General features: G+C 45.8%; 1 protein-coding gene across 2 annotated transcripts in view; it reads right to left on the minus strand.

The window, feature by feature from the left end:
- Positions 1-9,355: 9,355 nt before the first annotated feature.
- The window catches only part of NOS1 (nitric oxide synthase 1), a 113,100-nt gene continuing 102,013 nt past the window's right edge, over positions 9,356-20,442 (minus strand). Inside the window, exons 20-26 of one of the 2 annotated variants that reach the window (XM_033136440.1) lie at positions 19,520-19,730; positions 17,647-17,734; positions 15,537-15,658; positions 14,902-15,050; positions 12,885-13,079; positions 11,524-11,642; positions 9,356-9,847 (exon numbers count right to left, since the gene is read on the minus strand). In XM_033136440.1, the coding sequence (XP_032992331.1) occupies positions 9,832-9,847; positions 11,524-11,642; positions 12,885-13,079; positions 14,902-15,050; positions 15,537-15,658; positions 17,647-17,734; positions 19,520-19,730 (900 nt within the window). In that variant the 3' untranslated portion in view covers positions 9,356-9,831. Of the gene's footprint in view, positions 9,848-11,519; positions 11,643-12,884; positions 13,080-14,901; positions 15,051-15,536; positions 15,659-17,646; positions 17,735-19,519; positions 19,731-20,442 lie in introns of those variants that run through there. The other variant, XM_033136441.1, reaches the window with a different exon arrangement.

A 20,442-nucleotide genomic window follows, 5' to 3' on the forward strand; every position in this document is an offset into this window, starting at 1 on the left:
GTTGGACACCTACACAATCGGCAGCTCTGCAAACTGCGGGGTGTGACAAAAACCTTACATTTCTATGTATATGCGAAGATAAGATTTCCTGGGCTCAAGCCTGCTTTATCAGATGCACGAAGTGTCAACCTCATTTGCCAGATTGTCTATAAAAATGGGGGGTACAAAATACACAGCACCCTCTCTGAAAAATGTACAGTAGTAAAACAGCTAATAAAAAGGAGTAAAAAACAAACATTACGAAAGGGGGGGTGGGAAGTCAAGAAGAAACTTTGTATGTTAAAAAAATGTTTATGATGATAAATACTTTGAAATATTTGAAAAAAAAGAAAATGCACAGAAACCTCAGGCCTGGGGGGACCTATGCAGCCCCTAGGCCTTTCTGTCTGGCTTTCATAACTCTCCTCAGGCCATGCCCCCACTTTTAGCCACACCCACTCTCCCTAAACCACACCTCTCACCAGCCTTACTTCATTTCCTCTTTGAATGTTTTAGCCTGGCTGAAATGTGTCCTTGAATTCTGATAATGTCTCCCAGTTGCCTAGGTAGAGGAAAGAGAACAAGGGTGTGTTTGCGTGTGTGCAGAAACTGGCCTAATGTACAAAATGTAAAATCTGCATCTTCTGCTCCGCCCACTTTGGCCTGTGGCCCCTCCCACCACCAGCATGTGGCCCTCAGAAGCTAGCCCAGATGGGAATGAGCCCCTTGGTCTGAAAAGGGGATTGTGCAGCTACTATAGGAGTTTGGATTTGATATCCCACTTTATCACTACCCGAAGGAGTCTCAAAGCGGCTCACATTCTCCTTTCCCTTCCTCCCCCACAACAAACACTCTGTGAGGTGAGTGGGGCTGAGAGACTTCAGAGAAGTGTGACTAGCCCAAGGTCACCCAGCAGCTGCATGTGGAGGAGCGGAGACACGAACTTGGTTCCCCAGATTACGAGTCTACCGCTCTTAACCACTACACCACCACTTACCCCGGCTTTTGGCACCTGGGATGTGTGTTTTCAGGACCCACCCTGTTACTGTTATTATAATGTTTTAACCTGCTCATGAAGGGCGGGGTAATAAATTTATTAATCATTATTATAATATTAATGACATGTGAATCCCTAAGAACATCACACAACTGTTGCCCTTGCTTTGCACTCCCTTGTGGTGGTTCCAAAAACATCTTAACAAAAGTTAACCTGACAATGATATGTATTGACACCATCAGCCTATAGCTGGATGTTGCCTGAAATGATCTTGTCTGGTTGCTTGAAGCTTTTTTTAAAAAATAAAAAAATAAAAATAAAAAAATAAAATTCAAGCAGCTCTGAAATGCCATATTAGAGTACACATTCAGTTGCAGAATGGGTTCCTTAAAGGTTTATAGAATCATAGAATTGTAGAGTTTACCCCAAGGGTCATCTAGTCCAACCCTCTGCAATGCAGGGATCTTTCTGCCCTATGTGGGGTTCAAACCCATGACTCTGAGATTAAGAGTCTCATGCTCTACTTGGATTCTCTCTCTATGAAAGTCATTCATGACAGAAACAGAGAGAAGATTCAACAACAGCAAAGCACTGGATTGTTTTGTCTATGCAAAGACACTTATTGTGGGAACTGTTCTCTGGACATGTGCCGAACCTAATACAGGAAGCATTGATAACAGTGTGATTTTCATTGTTTTCCTCTTGCTTGCAACTTGCAGAGAGAGGCTTGGACGTAGGTGTGCCTTTACCACGGCTGCGTGTAAATGCTGTAAATGTTGTTGTTCAGTCGTTCAGTCGTGTCCGACTCTTCGTGACCCCATGGACCAGAGCACGCCAGGCACGCCTATCTTTCACTGCCTCCTGCAGTTTGGTCAAACTCATGCCAGTCGCTTCGAGAACACTGTCCAACCATCTCATCCTTTGTTGTCCCCTTCTCCTTGTGCCCTCCATCTTTCCCAACACCAGGGTCTTTAATGCTGTAAATAATTGCTACTAATTATGCTTTTATGACCTATCAAGTAAACAAGAACTTGGCCGAAGCTTTATGGCATCGATGAATGTTTTATTGCCTTCTGTGTGAAGCTCAACCGTCATTAAAAGCTTCCAGGAGCTGTGCCGAGACGTAACTCTGCTTGATCACACACGCAGTAAAAGTGTGCCGGACTGCATCTTTTATCACTACCAACTGAACTGTCCTACCATCCTGGGTATGATGCTCACAACCTGCACAACCTGCTTGTGCTGGTTGCTGCATACTTCTTGAAATCATGATTTCCCATGGGAATTAAAAGCTCAGTTGCTTATATTTAAGAAATAAGCAAATCTATGGATCAGAAGGGCCAGTCCAGTCTTAATTTTGGCCTAACTGCTCTTATCTTGGTGTTTGCCCTCTGTATGTATGTTTGTGAGAGAGAGAGCATGTGGATGATATCATTTGAACCAAGGGTGCTTCCAGACCACCTGTCAATTGAGCATTCATTCTTATTTGTTGGTGGGGAGGTCAGATGATGTCGTGTCAAGCAAGTGTTGCCCACGCTCTCCCCTCACCTCCCTTACTGCAAAAAGTCCGGTCCTGTTGGAGGAAGCAGGCTTGTTGTGCAAGACATCCCAGTCAACCTTAATTGCACAGCTTGAATTTGACGGAATGTGGTTTGAAACAGCAGCTCAGAACCATTCCTCCATGCTGTCGCAGGCTCCCAGCTAAGGTCTGGCACAAAGCGGAGCCTCGTGAGAGTCTCTGGTGTGGTGGGCATTGTGGTCCATAGGAGACCTTGCAGCGCATGGCAAAGGACACTGATGCAGATGAGAAACTGTTGTCTCGTGTGAGGTGGGGCATCAGTATCTTATTCAGGGACCACCTGGCTGGAAGACACAGCCCTGTCACCATCAGAGGGTGAGTCTCCTGCAGTAACTCCATCTCCCCAGCCTCACAGACCCTGCCTGTCACACTCTGTATCTTGTCAGCCTTGAAAGCTTCAGTAGGCTGCAGCTCAACATCTCCCTTCTATTAATTTACAAAGCCCTAAACAATGTAGGTTCAGGGTGCCTCCACCCTTGTATCCTAGCTCGATCATTGAGATCATCTGCAGACATGTCACTGGTCATTCCCTGGGATGGTGAGGCTGATTTGACAGCAGAAAGAAACTTAAGTCTTTAGTGTCATGGGCCTAGTCCTGTGGAACACCTTGCCACTAGAGATTCAGCAGGCGCCTAATGTGCCAACTTTCAAAACTTTTTCAATTCTGCCAGGCTTATATGCAGGCAATAAATAGGAATAGGAATAGGAATAATTTATTATTGGCCAAGTACATTTTCCAACATACTTGGAATTTGTTTCAGCTACATTGCAATGTAAACATACAGACACTGTTCCTCTCACAATACAAAGAAGCAAGGAAACCCCACCCATAATTTACCCCCCCCCTTCAGCTATACAACTATGAATTTAACAATTTAATGGCACAAGGGAAAAAACTATTCTTGTGCCTGGCCGATTTTGTATATGAACTCCTGTAGCGACGTCCAGATGGAAGTAAATCAAGCAGATGATGACCGGGATGTAAAGGATCTGCTACAATTCTCTCTGCTCTCTTCCTAACTCGGGTAGCATAAATTGTCTATTGAAGGCAAGCTAACACCAATTGCCCTTTCTGCAATTCTTACAGCTCGTTGGAGCCTTTTCTTGTCTCTCTTGGAGGCTGTACCGTACCAAGCTGTTATAGAATTACAGAGAACAGTTTCAATGATGCCTCTGTAGAATTGGAACAACACTTCCTGGGACAATTTAAATTTCCTTAGTTGACGCAGGAAATACAGCCTCTGGTGGACCTTTTTAATAATACTATTGATGTTGTTTGACCAATTTAAGTTATAATAAATTATAGAGCCCAGGAGCTTAAAGGACTCTACTACTACAACCATGTTACCAAGAATGGAAAGTGGTGGCAGAACGGGAGAGTGCCTTCTGAAATCAATTACCATTTCTACTGTCTTTTGGGTATTTAATACAAAGAATACATTGGTTAATTGATGTCTGTTTTTAACTTTTAAAATGTGGTTTTCACTGCATGGTTTTATGTATTTCTGTAGCAAAGTGTGTTGCTTTTTCTTAATAAACAGCAGTCTATAATTATATATACTGTATATATATTTATATCCCACCCTCCATCATAAGATCCCAGGGCAGTTCACAGAATAAATGAATGAATGAATGAATGAATGAGTGAATGTTGCAGTTGGCTTCCATTTGAGCTCTTCCATTGTCCAGTTCTATGCCTACCTTCACTGAACACTGGACGTTTCCGTGGGATTTCCCTTAGAGCAGCTGTGGGGAACTTGTTTTCCTCCAACCCCGTCAGCTGCATCCAGGAATGCCCATGATGGAGGGTGATGGGATGTTCCCCATCTCTGCCTTAGCGGACAGTGAACAGCTTGCAGGCTCAGAAGGAGCAGCAAAATCTGGCCGGCAAGTGCCAACATTGGGACCTGCCATTTTAATTGCCCCACAATGCCTCTGAGCCCCTGACATAGCGTTGCTCCAGAGTCACTCCACATTGGGGGCCTAGAGGCACTGTGTGGAAAGTAAGATGGGCCTCGCCCCCTAAAACAATGGATAAGTAATTAATAAATGACTGGAATTAAGAATGCCTAGCCCGATTGTATCATGAACAATGATCCTCAGGTTGGGCAGGCCCTAAAAGACAAAGCAGAAGATGACAACGGAGTCAATTCACTTTTTTTTTTAATTGATTGCAATGCAAACAGGCATAAGTATTTTTCTTTTTAATTCCATAAAACCAGAAGATCCGAACTATACAGAAAGAAGGTGCATGCTTCAGAACAGTGTGGATACCTCGCAAACAAGAACAGCAGTCAGTCCATAAAGAAAGGTGCTGAGCATATTGTACAAATGGCAGAGACTTGGCAGCATCAAGAGCTCGGAGGTAAAGGAACGTAAAATGTTTCCGGCCGCTTAAAGCACTGATATGATTAAATATGACCTGCCCGACCCCACCCTCCAAATTATCATGCATTTGTGTGGTGTTCAAAATGAACCAGGCTGCCCATCATCCAGAGCAAGGAATGCAACTATAATTCGTTCACCAGTTGTTTATTAATGGCAGTGATGATGATGATGATGGTAATAATAATAATAATAATAATAATAATAATAATAATAATAAAAGGCACAGTGACACAAGGGAGCTGAGCTGAAGAATAGGGAGAGGAAACTGATCACGTTAGCAGGTGCTTGGGAGACCTGTACACATTCAGGATTGTACTCACCCATAGTATATCATTGCCCTACACAGGCAATTGCATTTTTGTTCTTGCTTGATCCAGAGGACACTTAGGTCTAAGTTAACCTGCTGAAGCCAATGGTAGGGAGCAGAGGAGAGTTTTCCCAATAAATATACAGGGTTCATTCAATAGCTTGGGTTAGGGTACAGATTTCTGTTTCAGTCTGCACCATCTCTGCATGGGAACATTTCTGTTTCAATCTGCAACCCCTATGCACTGGAACATGTGGATTGGGAAAAAAAAATTGCATGCTGCCACTGCATTGTAATGCTTGATTTCTACCACTAGGTGTTGACGTAGCGTGCTGCGCACAGCTCAGGAATAAATAGCACCTCGTGACAGAACACAAGCATCAACTCACAGAACAAAGATCCCCCTCGAATACGGCTGTTCTCTCGTTCGTTTTGTGTAGTAGGAGCCTGGAAAACCTCTCCTGTGAGATGAAACTGCACTTCCTTTTCTACAAACAAGCAGCAGAGCAAGGCAAGAGGGCTTTCACTGAAAAGGGACTAGAGCAGAGTGTGGTTGGTTGCTTTTTTGTTTTCCTTTTCTGAGGGGAGCAGAATGGAGCAGACAAAACCCAAGTGGTTCAATGGTAATGTTTCCAATGTGTTTCAGTTATCCTCTTCGGGGGAACTTGTTCGGCTTTCACAAATTAGCATCGCCTTCTAGTGTTTGATTGGTGATGGTCTCTTTGAGCATCGCCTGCCATGGCGTGGGTGTTGAGCAAACTGAGCCTTTTGTGGGCTTATTGCTGCCCCTCCTTATGATTTGGCCTGCTACAATTTCTCCCACTTTTGGCAGGTTGCTTTTTCAACCTCTCGAGAGACCGACGATCCACATGGGATACAAACAAGGTAAAACAAACGTTCACGTGCCTTTGCATATTGATTCACAAACAATAAGCTGGCTGGTGCTCCGGACTTACAGTTGCACTCACCCATCTTAAAAGTGGTGTGTGTATGTGGGGGGGGGGATCCTCTTAGCAGCTGTGTGTGTGTCTGGGTCACCTGATGTGGGAAAACAATGCGACGCTATCACAGTGTGGTGGTTCCGTTCTATTATTTTGCGAGGCAAGAGGCTGCGTTTGTTATCTGATCGGAAAAGCATGGAATGACCAAGACTTTGTGTCTGTGGGATGCATGGGATTTTGGACTGAGCCAGAATGTGGGGGATTCTCGCCATGCTGAGACTAAAGCAGGGGTGGGGGTACCTGCGATCCCTCTGGGTGTTGCTGGACTACAACTTCCACCATCCTTGACCTTTGATTATGGCAACTGGGACTGATGGGAGTTGGAGTCCAGAGGCACCCGCAATGCCCCGTTTCCCACCTCTGTGGGTTGTACCAGTTTTGCCACTATGCTTACAAATCAATGCAATCCTTGTCTACTCAGAAGGTTCCTATGGTTCATCTTACTTCCAGGTGTGCATAGCAGGGGTGGGGAACCTTTGGCCTAGAGTCCACACGCAGCCCTCCAAGTCTCTCTCTGGCCTTTGAGACTCTCCCCAGGAATTGCCCCTCACTCCATGGGTCTTCCCCCCTGCCTTGAATGCGTCCTTGAAGTCTCTGTTGCTGCCTCTTGCTTCTCTGCGCGAAGGTCACAGAAGGGTGTGTGAGCATGAGCAGAAAGCAGCTTACTATGCAAAGGGAAAATTTGCATATGCTGCTCCACCCACCTTCGCCCCTGGCTCCACCCACCATGTGGCCCCCAGAAAGTTGCCAAACAAGGAATGCGGCCCTCAGGCTAGAAAATATTTCCACATCTCTGGTGCATAAGACGGCAGCGTGAATCAAACCAGGGGGCCTAAAACTAACCAGGGTTTTGTCATGGCTCAGATGTTGTTACCAACGAGACTAGTGTGTCCCATTCAAAAAGCACATGCTTGGGCCTCCAAGGAAACTGCTGCCTTGCTCTGCCAATCTCATGGTCAAATGTCTATAAGCTTCAAGGAGTCTTAAGGTGGGCAAAAGGAATTCACTTGACTTTTGGGGAAGGGCTGTAGCTCAGTGGCAGAGGTCCAAGGTTGAATCCCCCAATGGCCTCTCCAGGGAGGGCTAGCAGAAAACCCTGCTTGAAACTCTAGAGAGCCTCTGCTGACCAGTGTAGACAATACTGAGCTAGATGGACCATTGCTCCGAATCAGAATAAGGCAGCTTCTAGCATCTTACAAATGCTGAGAGATTGTGACGGATGCCAGGCCCCTGCCTTGGCAGCTCCCCATGTTGTCCTTTTCACACAAAGCAAAAGGAAACACCAAGCGAAAAAGCAGAGTTCTTGGCACTGACAGCAAAACCCTTCAATGAGAAGGCAACAGTTTAGGATCCAGCTGTTTCCTACTGGAAGTAATTTAGCTTTTTACTGCTGGGAGATCCATCTGTCTCCATAGGGAGGAAGGGGATGTCCTGGGTTTATTCTGAGACTAGAAAAGCAGTGTGGGTGGATCTATCAGAATAGTCAATCATTTTCTGTAACTGGAGAACTCTGGAAGCCATCAGAAAGAGTTCATGAATGTAGTCTGCCTGCTCCTTCCTGCATCCTCTTTGGCCTTGGTCTGTTGCAAAGATGGGCAACCTGTGGCCCACCAGATGGTCTTGGACAGGGGTCAGCACACTTTTTCAGCAGGGGGCCAGTCCACTGTCCCTCAGACCTTGTGGGGGGGGGGCGGACTATATTTTGAAGGGAAAAAATGAATGAATCCCTATGCCCCACAAATAACCCAGAGATGCATTTTAAATAAAAGCACACATTCTACTCATGTGAAAACACACAGATTCTGCAGGCTGGATTTAGAAGGTGATTGGGCCGAATCCGACTCCTGGGCTTTAGTTTGCCTACCCATGGTCTTGGACATGGATGTTGGGCGAATATGTCATTTTTTCTTTTTCTCTGTTTCTCAAGTTTTTCAATCTTAAATTAGATCCCCCACGTTACCATCTCAGCTTGTGATTTTGTTGTTGTTCTCGTGAAAATTCACCAGAATTTTTGTGCAAATTTCTCCTAACAAGTCTGCATTTTCTCCCAACATACACTTTTTAAAAGCAAAGTAATTTCCCCCTAATGCAATGCATTTTGTGTATGTTACTTTTGCTAATATATGCGCTTATATGCGCACTTTACGCTGGTGTATGCGTCCGCATTACTTAGCTGGAGAAAGGCATTCGAAAATTGGGAGAAGTGCAAATTTCAAAGAACGGCTGATGTTTCAGTCCGCATACTGTTTGGCAAAGTGTGAATCAGGTAAGCTCAGCATCGGATGTGAACTGGATCAAATTTCTCCCCCATCCAGACTGACATCAGCCCCAGCCTGAATGGGAAATCAGCTAAAGTTGATGGGAGTCATAGCCCATCAACACATGGAGGACCACAGATTCCCCATCTTAGTTCTACGGTTCTACAGAAGTAATCCTTTGGTATCATCCTCATTCTTTTTCTTTCTTTCTCTCTCTGTCTGAGGGGTAAAGGAAAAAGCACATCGCATGAATTTAACAAGGGAAACCATATTGGATTCCTAATAGTGTATTCATACCCTTAGCAGTGTTTTAGCCACAATGCCTGATGACCCACAGTTGCTTCCTGGCAGTCTGTTGGTTACAGCCCACCCAGCTTGCCATATCCAGCTGCGTTGCTGACTTTGCCACCATTGGATCAGTGCTCAAACACGTTGCAGAAGGTGCAGGGAAGGGAGGCAGGGAGGCCAGGGCAGTGCATCACATTAAGAGACTGCGCAAGTATGTCGTACGAAGGTGCGACCATTACCTGTGCAACGGAGGCCAGTCCCACCTTGTTTGCAAGGACCGAGAGGCTGCACAAGAACAAAGCCACAGGAGGAGCTGCCTGCCATACTTCTCCTCCTCCTCCCCCCCTGCCAGATTGCAGGAATGAAAGGGGCAGTGGCAGGAGGGGACAGGGGAGAGAGTGACCCACTGCTCGAAGCAAATCATGCTAGGCAGAGATTTTGGCAAACAGACAAGAGCGGCGATTCTGCGTTCCTCTGCTGCGTAACTCAGCAGCAACTGACCGTGACCCTCCAAACCCACCCCAGAACACGCACACACGCACACACGCACACACAAAATGCAGATGACGACCACTAGGGTGGTGGTTTCATGCAGCCATGAAGACGGCCTTGTCATGAACGAGCGGAAGTTGTGTGTCTTTGCCGGAGCTGCTTGCAGGTTGCGTTCAAAGCCATCGCGCCACGGTGGGAGATTCCAGAGAAGGTCACACGGAAGGAAAATAAACTGCCACAGGACGCGAGAAGAGGGCGGCGGTGTGGAGGGGAGAGAAATATCACCAGCATTGTCCTCCGTCTCTTCCTCCGTCGCTATCCAAGCGTCAACAACACATCCTTCAGGACACAACAATAGGACGAGACACAGACGAGCGTTTGTTGTGGGCCTGGCGGAAGTCCCTGGAGGAAAGGAGCGGATGCGGGCGTGTCAGTACAAGGTCCAGACCCCTCTCCTTTTCGAGGGCTGGAGCAGAGCAGCTGGAGCTGCTGCAGTTTGCCTGGCTCGGCCTCCTGCCTCGGGCAACGCGACGCGGTCACGTTTAGGAACAAAACACCCTGCAAAAAAGCCGTTTGTTAGAGCTGAGATCACACATGCATGTTAAGGCATGTAAAAAAACCAGCGTCCCCTCCACTCGAGTTCACGTGCATTTCGTTCGCCCTTTGCAAGTTATGCGTTCCCTGGCTTAAATGCCATCCTTTCGTTAGTTGGGCAGAAAACATCGTACGCACTTGCTCACCCCAGATGCTGGGCCAGTGGGCAGCGCTTCCCTTTGGCTACTAAACAGGGATGCGGTCACATAATATATAATATAGAATTCTAGAGTCGGAAGGGACCTGATCACTTAGTCCAACCCCCCTGCAATGCAGAAATCACAGCTAGACCCTGCTGCGTAACCCCATGTTTTGGCATTATGTGACTACGTGCCCCAAGCAGTACCACAAAGCAACTGCCTTATGTGGGATGTGAAACACAGAGCAGTCAAGTACAACATTCCTAGAATGGACATGCTATGCTTTGTACCAGCCAGGAGTCTAACTTCCTGTTTCCTCCTGAGCTTCCTCTGCATATGACTTGAGGCCTGTGTGCCTATGTGAGGCCTAACCTGGGCAAGGGAGCATATCTCCTTCCTTTGTCTCTTCTCCATTTTGCTTTTCCATGTGTTAGCAGAAGTGGCTGCCTGTTCGCAGTCACTTAGGAACTAACTCCCTTATGGGATAGTTCCACACGTGTTTATAGTTTTGTAACCTAAGTCTGCCTTCAGGGATCCAACTGTGAACTGAATGATTGTGTGTGAGTAAACTACTTTTATATTTACTTTAATAAGACTGCCGTGTCTATTCTTTTTAAGAGGGACAAGAAGAGATCTTACCAGGAATCTTATATTAAGAGGCTCAGACGAGCCTGCAACAAGCAAACCGCTGTGCGTTTAAAGGGGAATGTTACTCTGCTAAGATATAGAACTTGCTAACGCAAGTTAGGAAGGATATCATTAAACAATATATCTTCTCCTGCATCCCTGAACATTCCCACACCTTATACACGAGACAAATGTCCTCACTAGATTCCCCCCTGGGGTGTGTTTTCTGTTTCTTTTAGAAATGAATCTCTATTACATATTCCAGTTCTGGATTTTTTTTTCAAAGAAGGCAAATAAAATTAATACATCATTATTAACTGCTGTTATGTATTAGTTGCCTAACACAAACCATCTAGGCGGCTTACATACCCGGTTAAAAAACAACCATCACATTTAAGAATAAAACAATACACACCCCCACTACACACACCAATAACAGTATGATTATCGTGAACTGTAACTGAGCCTGACCTGTCCAAGCCAGGGGCCGTATCCAGAGTCCACTTGTCTACTAGGGCAAGAGATGTGTTCAGGCCAGGCAAAAAACGGCCATGTCTTCTGAGGGGTGTGGCTTATTTGGGGGAAGCTCCGAGGGCTGGGCAAAGCAGCTGGGAGGGCTGCATTTGGCCCCTGGGTTTGAGGCTCCCCACCCCTAGTTTTAATTATTGGCAACCCCAGGGATGGAACTTCTGCATGCGGAGCTTAAAGGCTCAACATGCCTGCTCCCCCGTGATCCTCACCCACTCTTGGCGTGTAGCTCGAGTGATGGCGTCAGCCGAAAGACAAAAGGGATTCTCTCGCCCAGCCCACACATTTCTGGGGAAACAAAAGCGCCGGTTTGAAAAGGAAAGGAAGCCAACAGACTCGACTCACTCGTCCGTGTCTTTCTTACTCTCCTCAATGTGCGCAATCGACTCGGACCGGAGGCGGTTCGTCACTTCGTATGTGCGCAAGGTGACTCCAAATATATCCTCATGGTAGCGGTTGTCATCCTGCAAGGGGCGGGGCAGGCCGGGTGGGAAGGAGGAGGAGAAAAACCAACGCATGGTTAATTTCAGGAGTGTAGAGTCGGAAGGGACCCCGTGGGTCATCTAGTCCAACCCCACTGCAATGAAGGAATCCCTGAAAGATGGCCCTCCACCCTCTGTTTAGAAACCTCCAAGGGAGGGGAGCCCACCACCCTCCGAAGTTGTCCACTGCACTGTCAAATGGTTCCCCCCGACCGCTGGGAAGTTCTTCCCAATGTTTAACCCGAATCTTTTTTCTTGTAGAGTCGTACGTTGGTTCTCGAACACAATGCTTTCCGAGAGTCCATTCGAGTCCCAGGACTGTTCGAAAACCAAGGCGTGGCTTCCAATTGGCTGCAGGAGCTTCCTGCACTCAATCGGAAGCTGCGGAAACCGCGCCGGACATTCGGCTTCCGAAAATCGTCCGGAACACTCGCTTCCGGTTTTCAATTGTTCAGGAGCCGAAAAAAACACGAGTTCCAAGGCGTTCGGCAACCAAGGTACGACTGTAAAGTCAGAATCTCCTTTCTTACAAGAGAAGACAGCGAAGGGTTACTATAATGGGTGTGGGAACTTAAAACATCCCAAGGGCCGCATTCTCTTCTGTTCGAGCTTCCGGGGACCCCATATGTCAGTGGGAAAATTTATTTTTTTCCCCCTTTGGGCGGTGCGGCCGGCTACTGTCCACACACCCCTCTCTCAAACACCTTTCTTTATATCTCCACCCGGGGAACAATGAAGCATTATCAGAGCTTGAGGACATAACCCGGCCAGGCAAACACAACCCACAGAGAGCCTGAGGCAAGGCCAGTGAAGGGGATGTTCTGGGGAAAGAGGGTGAGTGGCCTTGACAGTCTGGATGCAAAGGAGGGGAAGGAGACAGCAGCTGGGAAACCCCCCCAAGGGGAAAAGGCTCAGAGCCAAGTGCTTGGTGGTGGCACGGCAATGAGGGAGAAGAGGAAGGTTCCCAAAGTGGGTGCTACTGCCTCCTGGGGGGGGGGAGTGGGATTACCTGGGGGGCGCTAAAATTCAAGGGGACCCGTGCTGGTTTATCGATAGTAAGCTCCTTGCGCGGTGACTTTGCAAAATCACCAGGGGCAGTGATGGAGGTGGGGCCTGTGTTCGGGACCCGCCTGATTTCAGCTCCGGATGCTGGCAGGGTGGCTGACACCACGGGCTGCCCCCATAGCATGCTGGGTGGTGGCGGTGGTGGGGATGGCTGCTCACCCGTAGCTTGCTAATGAAAGCGCTGGCTTCCTCTGGTGTCAGCTTGCCCTGATGCCTCCCGATGCTCTGGACGGTCTTGAGGACGTCTCCAGCCATAGTGACGTCGCCGCACACGTAGAGGTGTCCCCCCTGCTCCTTCAGCGCCTTGTAGACGATTCCCGCCAGCTGCTCCTGAAGGATGTCCTGCACGTATTTCTATGGGAAGGGAAAGCGGACAGCAATGGGGTGGGCGTGTTTGCTTTCATGTTGCGGAATGAGGCTCCCATCCTTGCCGCACAGCACCCCTTGCGGGCAGGTCAATGAACTGCAGGGCTGACCCCAAAGAGGGAAGGGAGAGTGGCCAGGGGCAACCTGCATGTTTTGCGGTTGACTGTGTTTATGCCACATATTTGGTAGGTTCAATGTCCTCCTATACAGTCAGAATAGCCAGTGTGGTGTAGTGGTTAAGAGCGGTAGACTCATAATCTGGTGAACTGGGTTCGCGTCTCCGCTCCTCCACATGCAGCTGCTGGGTGACCTTGGGCTAGTCACACTTCTCTGAAGTCTCTCAGCCCCACTCACCTCACAGAGTGTTTGTTGTGGGGGAGGAAGGGAAAAGGAGATTGTTAGCCACTTTGAGACTCCTTAGGGTAGTGATAAAGCGGGATATCAAATCCAAACTCTTCTTCAACTTCTTCACAAGATTCGGGCTTAGTAAGAGATGGAAAAGAGTGTCGTCTGGGTTGCATCTTAAAGCAAGCCAACCTAATTCACGCTTCCCATAGTGCAATTTTCCTCAAGATTTTACGCTTCTCTGAATTTTGAAATGCAGCTTTTGGCTCAAATAAAACGTGCACCAAATGCATTTTGAACACCTCTGTGTTGTTACGGGGTTTTTTTTGTTTTTAAGGAATGCATGCATTCAGATAAAGTACCTATTTGAAGAGGAATCTTTGCACACATATTTTTAGACAACGGTATAAATAATAATACCTCATTTATCTCTTTAACAAATTTGTGGACTGCTTCACAGCAGAAAGCCACCACAGTGGTACATATGTTAAAAACAGAATAGAACCTAAAAATGCAAGTTCTAAAAACCATTGTATCGGTTTAGAAAACTCTAAAACCACTCACGCCACTCTAAAAACTACGGAACCCTCTCTTCCTCTACAAAACTGATCTTCCATAAATGACTGGGTTGTATCTCGAGGTAAAGCTGCCTAAACAAAAATGTCTTCGGAAAGAGCTCAAGGTAGCAGACACTGTTCTCCCCTTCCTCATTATATCTACCCAACAGCCCTTTGAGGTAGATTAGGCTGGGAGACAGTGACCAACCCAAGGTAGCCAATGATTCAGAAGAGGGCAATGGAGGTATTCAGTGGTTTGGGAAACAAACCCTTGTTTTTTATGACTTCACATATCCCACCTTTACTCCAATACAGGTGGTGTACGTGGTTCTCCTTCCCCACTTATTTTATTCTTACAACAACGCTGTGAAGGAGGTTAGCCTGAGAGTCAGTGACTCTGCCCCAATGTGACCCAGTGACTAGGTCTCCCAGGTCCTAGTCCGACACTGTAACCCAGGGGTCAGCAAACTTTTTCAGCAGGGGGCCGGTCCACTGCCCCTCAGACCCCGTGGGGGCCCGGACTATATATATATATATATATATATATATATATATAGGGGGGAGTGAACGCATTCCTATGTCCCACAAATAACCCAGAGATGCATTTTAAATAAAAGCACACATTCTACTCATGTAAAAACGTGCTGGTTCCCGGGCCGTCCACGGGCCGGATTTAGAAGGCAATTGGGCTGGATTTGGCCCCCGGGCCTTAGTTTGCCTACCCATGCTCTAACCACTACACCACACTGCCTCTCACAGATTAAAGCAGAAACAGGATGGGACGGACCGATGAATGAACATGCGAGCGAAATAGGGTGATCCATCCGCAGGTGAGTTAGAACCATAGAATTGCAGAAGGGGACCCAAGGGATCATCTAGCTCAGGAATCACTGCCAATCACAGGTTACCTTTGGTTTGTCTGGCTCACGAGAGTAGGCCGTAAACAGCTCCTTGAAGACACCACTGCTTTTCGCCAGCAAGGTCTCCTCTTTGTAAATGTGGTCAATCTTGGACTGTCGGCAACCAAAGACCAGCATCATGGGGCACGGCTTCAGCCCTGGGGGGGACAGATTGGGGAGGCAGGAGGGGAGAATGCAAAATGTATCATAGAGCTGGAAGGGACCACGAGGGTCATCTCGTCCAACCCCCTCTAATGCAGGAATCTTTTGCCCAAGGTGGGACTCGAACCCACAACCCTGAGCTTAAGAATCTCATGCTCCTAGGTGTGCCAGCAGGAGGCAACTAATCCATATACAGTGGTGCCTCGCTAGACGAAAATAATTCGTTCTGCGAGTATCTTCGTCTAGCGATTTTTTGTCTAGCGAAGCACCAATGCAAGTAGCGGTTTTCTCGACGAAATTTTTTTCCCCGTCTTGCGAAGCAGCCCCATAGACTTTTTCATCTTGCGAGACAGCCTTCCACTAGCGAATGCCTTTCGTCTAGCGGGTTTTTCGTCTAGCGAGGCATTCGTCTAGCGGGGCACCACTGTATAAAACAAAAAACAACCCACCATTTCAAAACACAGGTAGATGACTGGACCTACCTTTGTGTTTGACGTCAAAGAGCCGTTGCTGCCAGAAGCTTCGGAAAGGAGCAATCCCCGTCCCAGGGCCCACCAGGATGCAAGGAACCTGCGGGTCTTGTGGCATATGGAACCCAGGAGCTCTGCATAAAGGGCGGAGGGGGGGGGAGAAGAGTTCTCTTGTGATCACACATTAACAGGCTGACCCCCGTGTTATTTAATTTTTTAAAAAAATCTTATAATTATTACATTGCTTTTCATACATCAAAAACATTCAGTATATTACATCACATTGTAATTATTCCTTACACAAATTTCTTTCTTTACCACCAAAGCCCCCTCACCACACCCCTCTGACTTCCCTCCGTCAACAATTTTACTTCCACGAAGAAAAAGCATTATAATCTTACTCTTGCATTCCACATTTCCCTTTGTTAATTTATTTATTGATTCACTTAATTCATTTCTAAATTTTCTATCTTATTTACTTCATATCTCTTAATCAAGGCATGATAGTATGCTAGTTTTTGAGCAATATTTTACCATGTACTCCTCATAACTTTTCCATTCATCTTTTAACTTTTGTTGTGATTGATTTCTTATTGCGGCCATTAATTTTGCCAATGATAAATACTCACTTAATTTGCAAACCCATTCCTCCTTTGTTGGAGCCCTCTGTGCTTTCCAATTTGCCACTATAACTACCTTAGCAGCAGTGCTTGCATACAGGAATATTTTTTTCTTCCTTTGCGGTATTTCTTCACCTAATAGCCCTAGCAGATATGCCTCAGGTCTTTTTGTTATCAATTTTTTTCAGCATCTTTTTCATTTCTTCATGGACCATTATCCAAAAACTTTTAATTTGTTCACACGACCACCACATATGCATTATCGTTCCTGTTTCTTTATTGCATCTCCAGCACAGATTCGACTTCAATTTATAAATCCTAGCTAATTTTACCGGTGTTAAGTACAGTGGTACCTCTGGTTACATACTTAAAAAAGAACGGAGGTCCGTTCTTCACCTGGAACTGTTCTTAACCTGAAGCACCACTTTAGCTAATGGGACCTCCCGCTGCCACTGCACCGCCAGAGCACGATTTCTGTTCTTATCCTGAAGCAAAGTTCTTAACATGAAGCGTTATTTCTGGGTTAGTGGAGTTCTTAACCTGAAGTGTATGTAACCCGAGGTACCACTGTACCACCTATGAAACATCTTGATAAAATTCTCCTTGATCATATACAAGGCGGTAAATTTTATATCCTCTTTCCAGAGCTTTTCCCATTGCTCAATATAAATTGTATGACCGAGCTCTTTAGACCATTTTATCATTGTTTCCTTAATTTCTTCATCCATTAGTTCCCAATTTAATAATAAATTATATGTCTTAGATAATAATTCCGTATTATTTTGGATTACTTCGCCGTCAGATTTTCTTTGGAAAAACCTTCCTTTTGGTCCGCAGTGAAAACACTTCTCAGTTGTATATACAGCCACCTACCTATTCATTATTACATTATAAACATTATTACTTCTTCAAAAGTCTTTAATCTATATTTCCCTTGTTCTTCCTTTATTAACTGTTTATATTATATGTAGGCCAATTTGTCCTTGAATTTAACTTCTTTAAGGCAAAAGCTTCAATCGGTGAAATCCACCACAATGTTTGCAATTCTGCATATCTTCTATATTCCAGATTTTGAATAATGCGCCTCTTAAGATATGACTTGTGAATTCCTTATTTACCTTAACTTTATCATAATTAAGATATGCATGCCATCCATATCTACAATTGAAGCTTTCAAGATCTAATAATTTAGTTTTTTCCCAATTTAATCCACTCTCTTATCCAAATCAGGCATACCGCCTCATAATACAATTTTAAATTTGGTAGTGCCAATCCTCTTTCTTTTCTGTCTGTTAATAATTTATATTTTATACGCGGTTTCTCCCTTTGCCATATAAATGTTGTAATATCTCTCCTCCACTCCTCAAAACAATTATCTTTAATTATGATTGTGACCCCCTTGTTATTATCATAGAATTGTAGAGTTGGAAGGGACCTCTGAGGGTCATCTGGTCCAATCTTTCCACAGCTTTCCACACTTTTTCAATTTCCCCCCATCTTACCCTCTGACAAAACATGGCACCACTTCGTCCGCCTGTATCCGGTTGAACCAGGAGGAACAGACCCCGTGGTGGATTGGCCCTTCCCCATCTAGGCAAAAACAGAAGGAAGAAGACGGGTCAGGTCTGCAGCGGGAACACAAGGCTTGTATCCGACACGCTCTTTGCTATGCGTGAGTTTTAATGTTGCACAACAGAGGAATTTCAACACAGCAGCTGTGCTAGTGGAAACTTATAGTACAACAGATTATGCTTTTTGTGTGTGTGTGACAACATTTCTGCCGGCACAAACATTTCTCTCTTTTTCATATAATATTTTATTAATCTTCAAACAATAACAAAAATAAAACAACAGCAATACAAATTCAAAACCAAACAGAAGAAATAGACTTCCCCCTAGTCCCTTCCTTGGTTCCATTATTTATCAGCATACCACATGTTCATTGTAAATTTAAAAACCATTCAAATTACTTATTGTCCATTCATAATAACGTTACAAGTAGCCCTAGAACCCTGCTAATGTATTAACCTGTGTACATTGCTTCTGTATATATACAATAATGTTCTTCCAGTCTTCCTTAAATTTGTTGTCAATTTTGCCAGCAAACATTTCTCAACAGTGGAAAAAGTATATCACTAAGCGACTTTAACTTAACGCTACGGAAATAATAGAATTCTAGAGTAGGAAATGAGAATCAGGGAGCATCTAGTTCAACCCCCTACAATGCTGGAATCTCAGCTAAAGCAGCCGTGACAGACGGGCATCTAACCTCTGCTTAAAAACCTCCAGGGAAGGAGAGCCCACCACCTCCCCAGGGAGACTGTTCCACTGTAGGAACAGCTCTTACTGTCAGAAAGTTATTCCTGATGCTTAGTCAGAATCTCCTTTCTTGTAATTTGAAGCCATTGGTTTGAGTCCTACCCTCCAGAGCAGGAGAAAACAACCTGGTTCCCTCTTCCATGTGGCAGCCCTTGAGATATTTGAAGATGGATATCCTATCTCCATGGTGCTGGAGGAGACTCTTGAGAGTCCCATGGACTGCAAGAAGATCAAACCTATCCATTCTGAAGGAAATCAGCCCTGAGTGCTCACTGGAAGGACAGATCCTGAAGCTGAGGCTCCAATACTTTGGCCACCTGCTGAGAAGAGAAGACTCCCTGGAAAAGACCCTGATGTTTGGGAAAGATGGAGGGCACAAGGAGAAGGGGATGACAGAGGACGAGATGGTTGGACAGTGTTCTCACATCTACCAACATGAATCTGACCAAACTGCGGGAGGCAGTGGAAGACAGGAGTGCCTGGCGTGCTCTGGTCCATGGGGTCACGAAGAGTCAGACACGACTAAATGACTAAACAACAACAACTACCACCATATCTCCTCTCAGTCTCCTCTTTTCCAGGCTAAACATACCCAGCTCTTTCAACCGTTCCTCATAAGGCTTGGTTAAATGCAAATTTTGTAATAATAATACAGTGGTGCCCCGCTAGACGAAAATAATTCGTCCTGTGAAAATTTTCGTCTAGCGGGTTTTTCGTCTAGCGAAGCGGCAATGCAAGCCGCACTTTTGGTAGACGAAAAAAAAAGATGAAATTTTTTTGTCTTGCGAGGCAGCTCCATAGACTTTTTCGTCTTGCGGGCCTGCCTTCGTCTAGCGAGTTTTTCGTCTAGTGAGGCATTCGTCTAGCGGGGCACCACTGTAATAATAATAATCCAACTCAAGGTCAAACATCTACCTTTCCAGTTCAATATCGTCTATGCTGACTAGCAGTGGCTCCCCAGTATTTCAGACCAGGCCTTAAAACTAGAGGGACAGGACCTGGCAACTTCCACACACAAAACAGATGATCTGCTGTTGAGCTGCGGCCCCAATTTACCTCTGGTGCGATAGGAGACCACGGCTACCGTGAGGTGGACCTCGTCAGGGTACATGTCAGGGGAGGAGCTAATGGAATAGTAGCGAGGCTGGAGCAGCGGGAGCTGGGTCAGCAGGAAGGTGGACGGCATCTGCACGGACGGGAACTCTTCCAGGACTTCGACCATGGTGGGGTTCTTGGACCATTTCCACTCCTCGTATTCCTGCAGACCCTGCACATAAGGGACACAGGAAGCTGTCAGTTTGCATTTCTTAGTGCAGAGAGTTTTGATCTGATGTGGAGAGATCATTCTTATTCTACTTCATTCAAGAGGGTTCTGGAAGCTACTCTGTGTGAAAGGAACAAGCAGAAAGTTCATGATGTTCGGGTTATTCCTTCAGAGAAGCTGAGTACAGCTGGCTTAAGTTGGTTCTGTTATCTCTTTCTGTTAAGGTCATGCTGACTATGATAATAGACCAGAAGGAGCCTGGGCTTCACTTTCTCTTTCTGTCTCTCCTTCTGCTGTGGTGTTCTGAAGTGCTAAGGTTTTAGACTTATTATAAGTTATTGTAAGTTTAAATTAACTCTGCTGCAACGGGATTTCTTATTTTTTGGGAATCCTGAAACATGTTAAAGTTTTTACTCTGCTAACTATACGTTGGAATCTGCTCTGGATCAATATTGAGTAGAATTCAATGACAAAGGCTGCCTTAGATGGAGTCTGTGGGGGTAGAATATAGCCACCAAGTCTGGTAGGCGCTGATACCCTCCTCCACTTTGTGTAGCCCTCTGTTAAAGATGTCCAAACCGGCATCCATCACTGCTTTTCTGTGGCAGTGAGTCCCACAGGTTAACCACACGCTGCATGAAGAAGCAGGAGGGTGAATTGTCTTGCCTTTCATGGACGTGTCTAACTTCGGTTCGTTCATTTCAGCAACTCTGCT

This window comes from Lacerta agilis, chromosome 17, assembly GCF_009819535.1.
Source record: "Lacerta agilis isolate rLacAgi1 chromosome 17, rLacAgi1.pri, whole genome shotgun sequence".
In the NCBI taxonomy this organism is placed as follows: Eukaryota; Metazoa; Chordata; class Lepidosauria; order Squamata; family Lacertidae; genus Lacerta; species Lacerta agilis.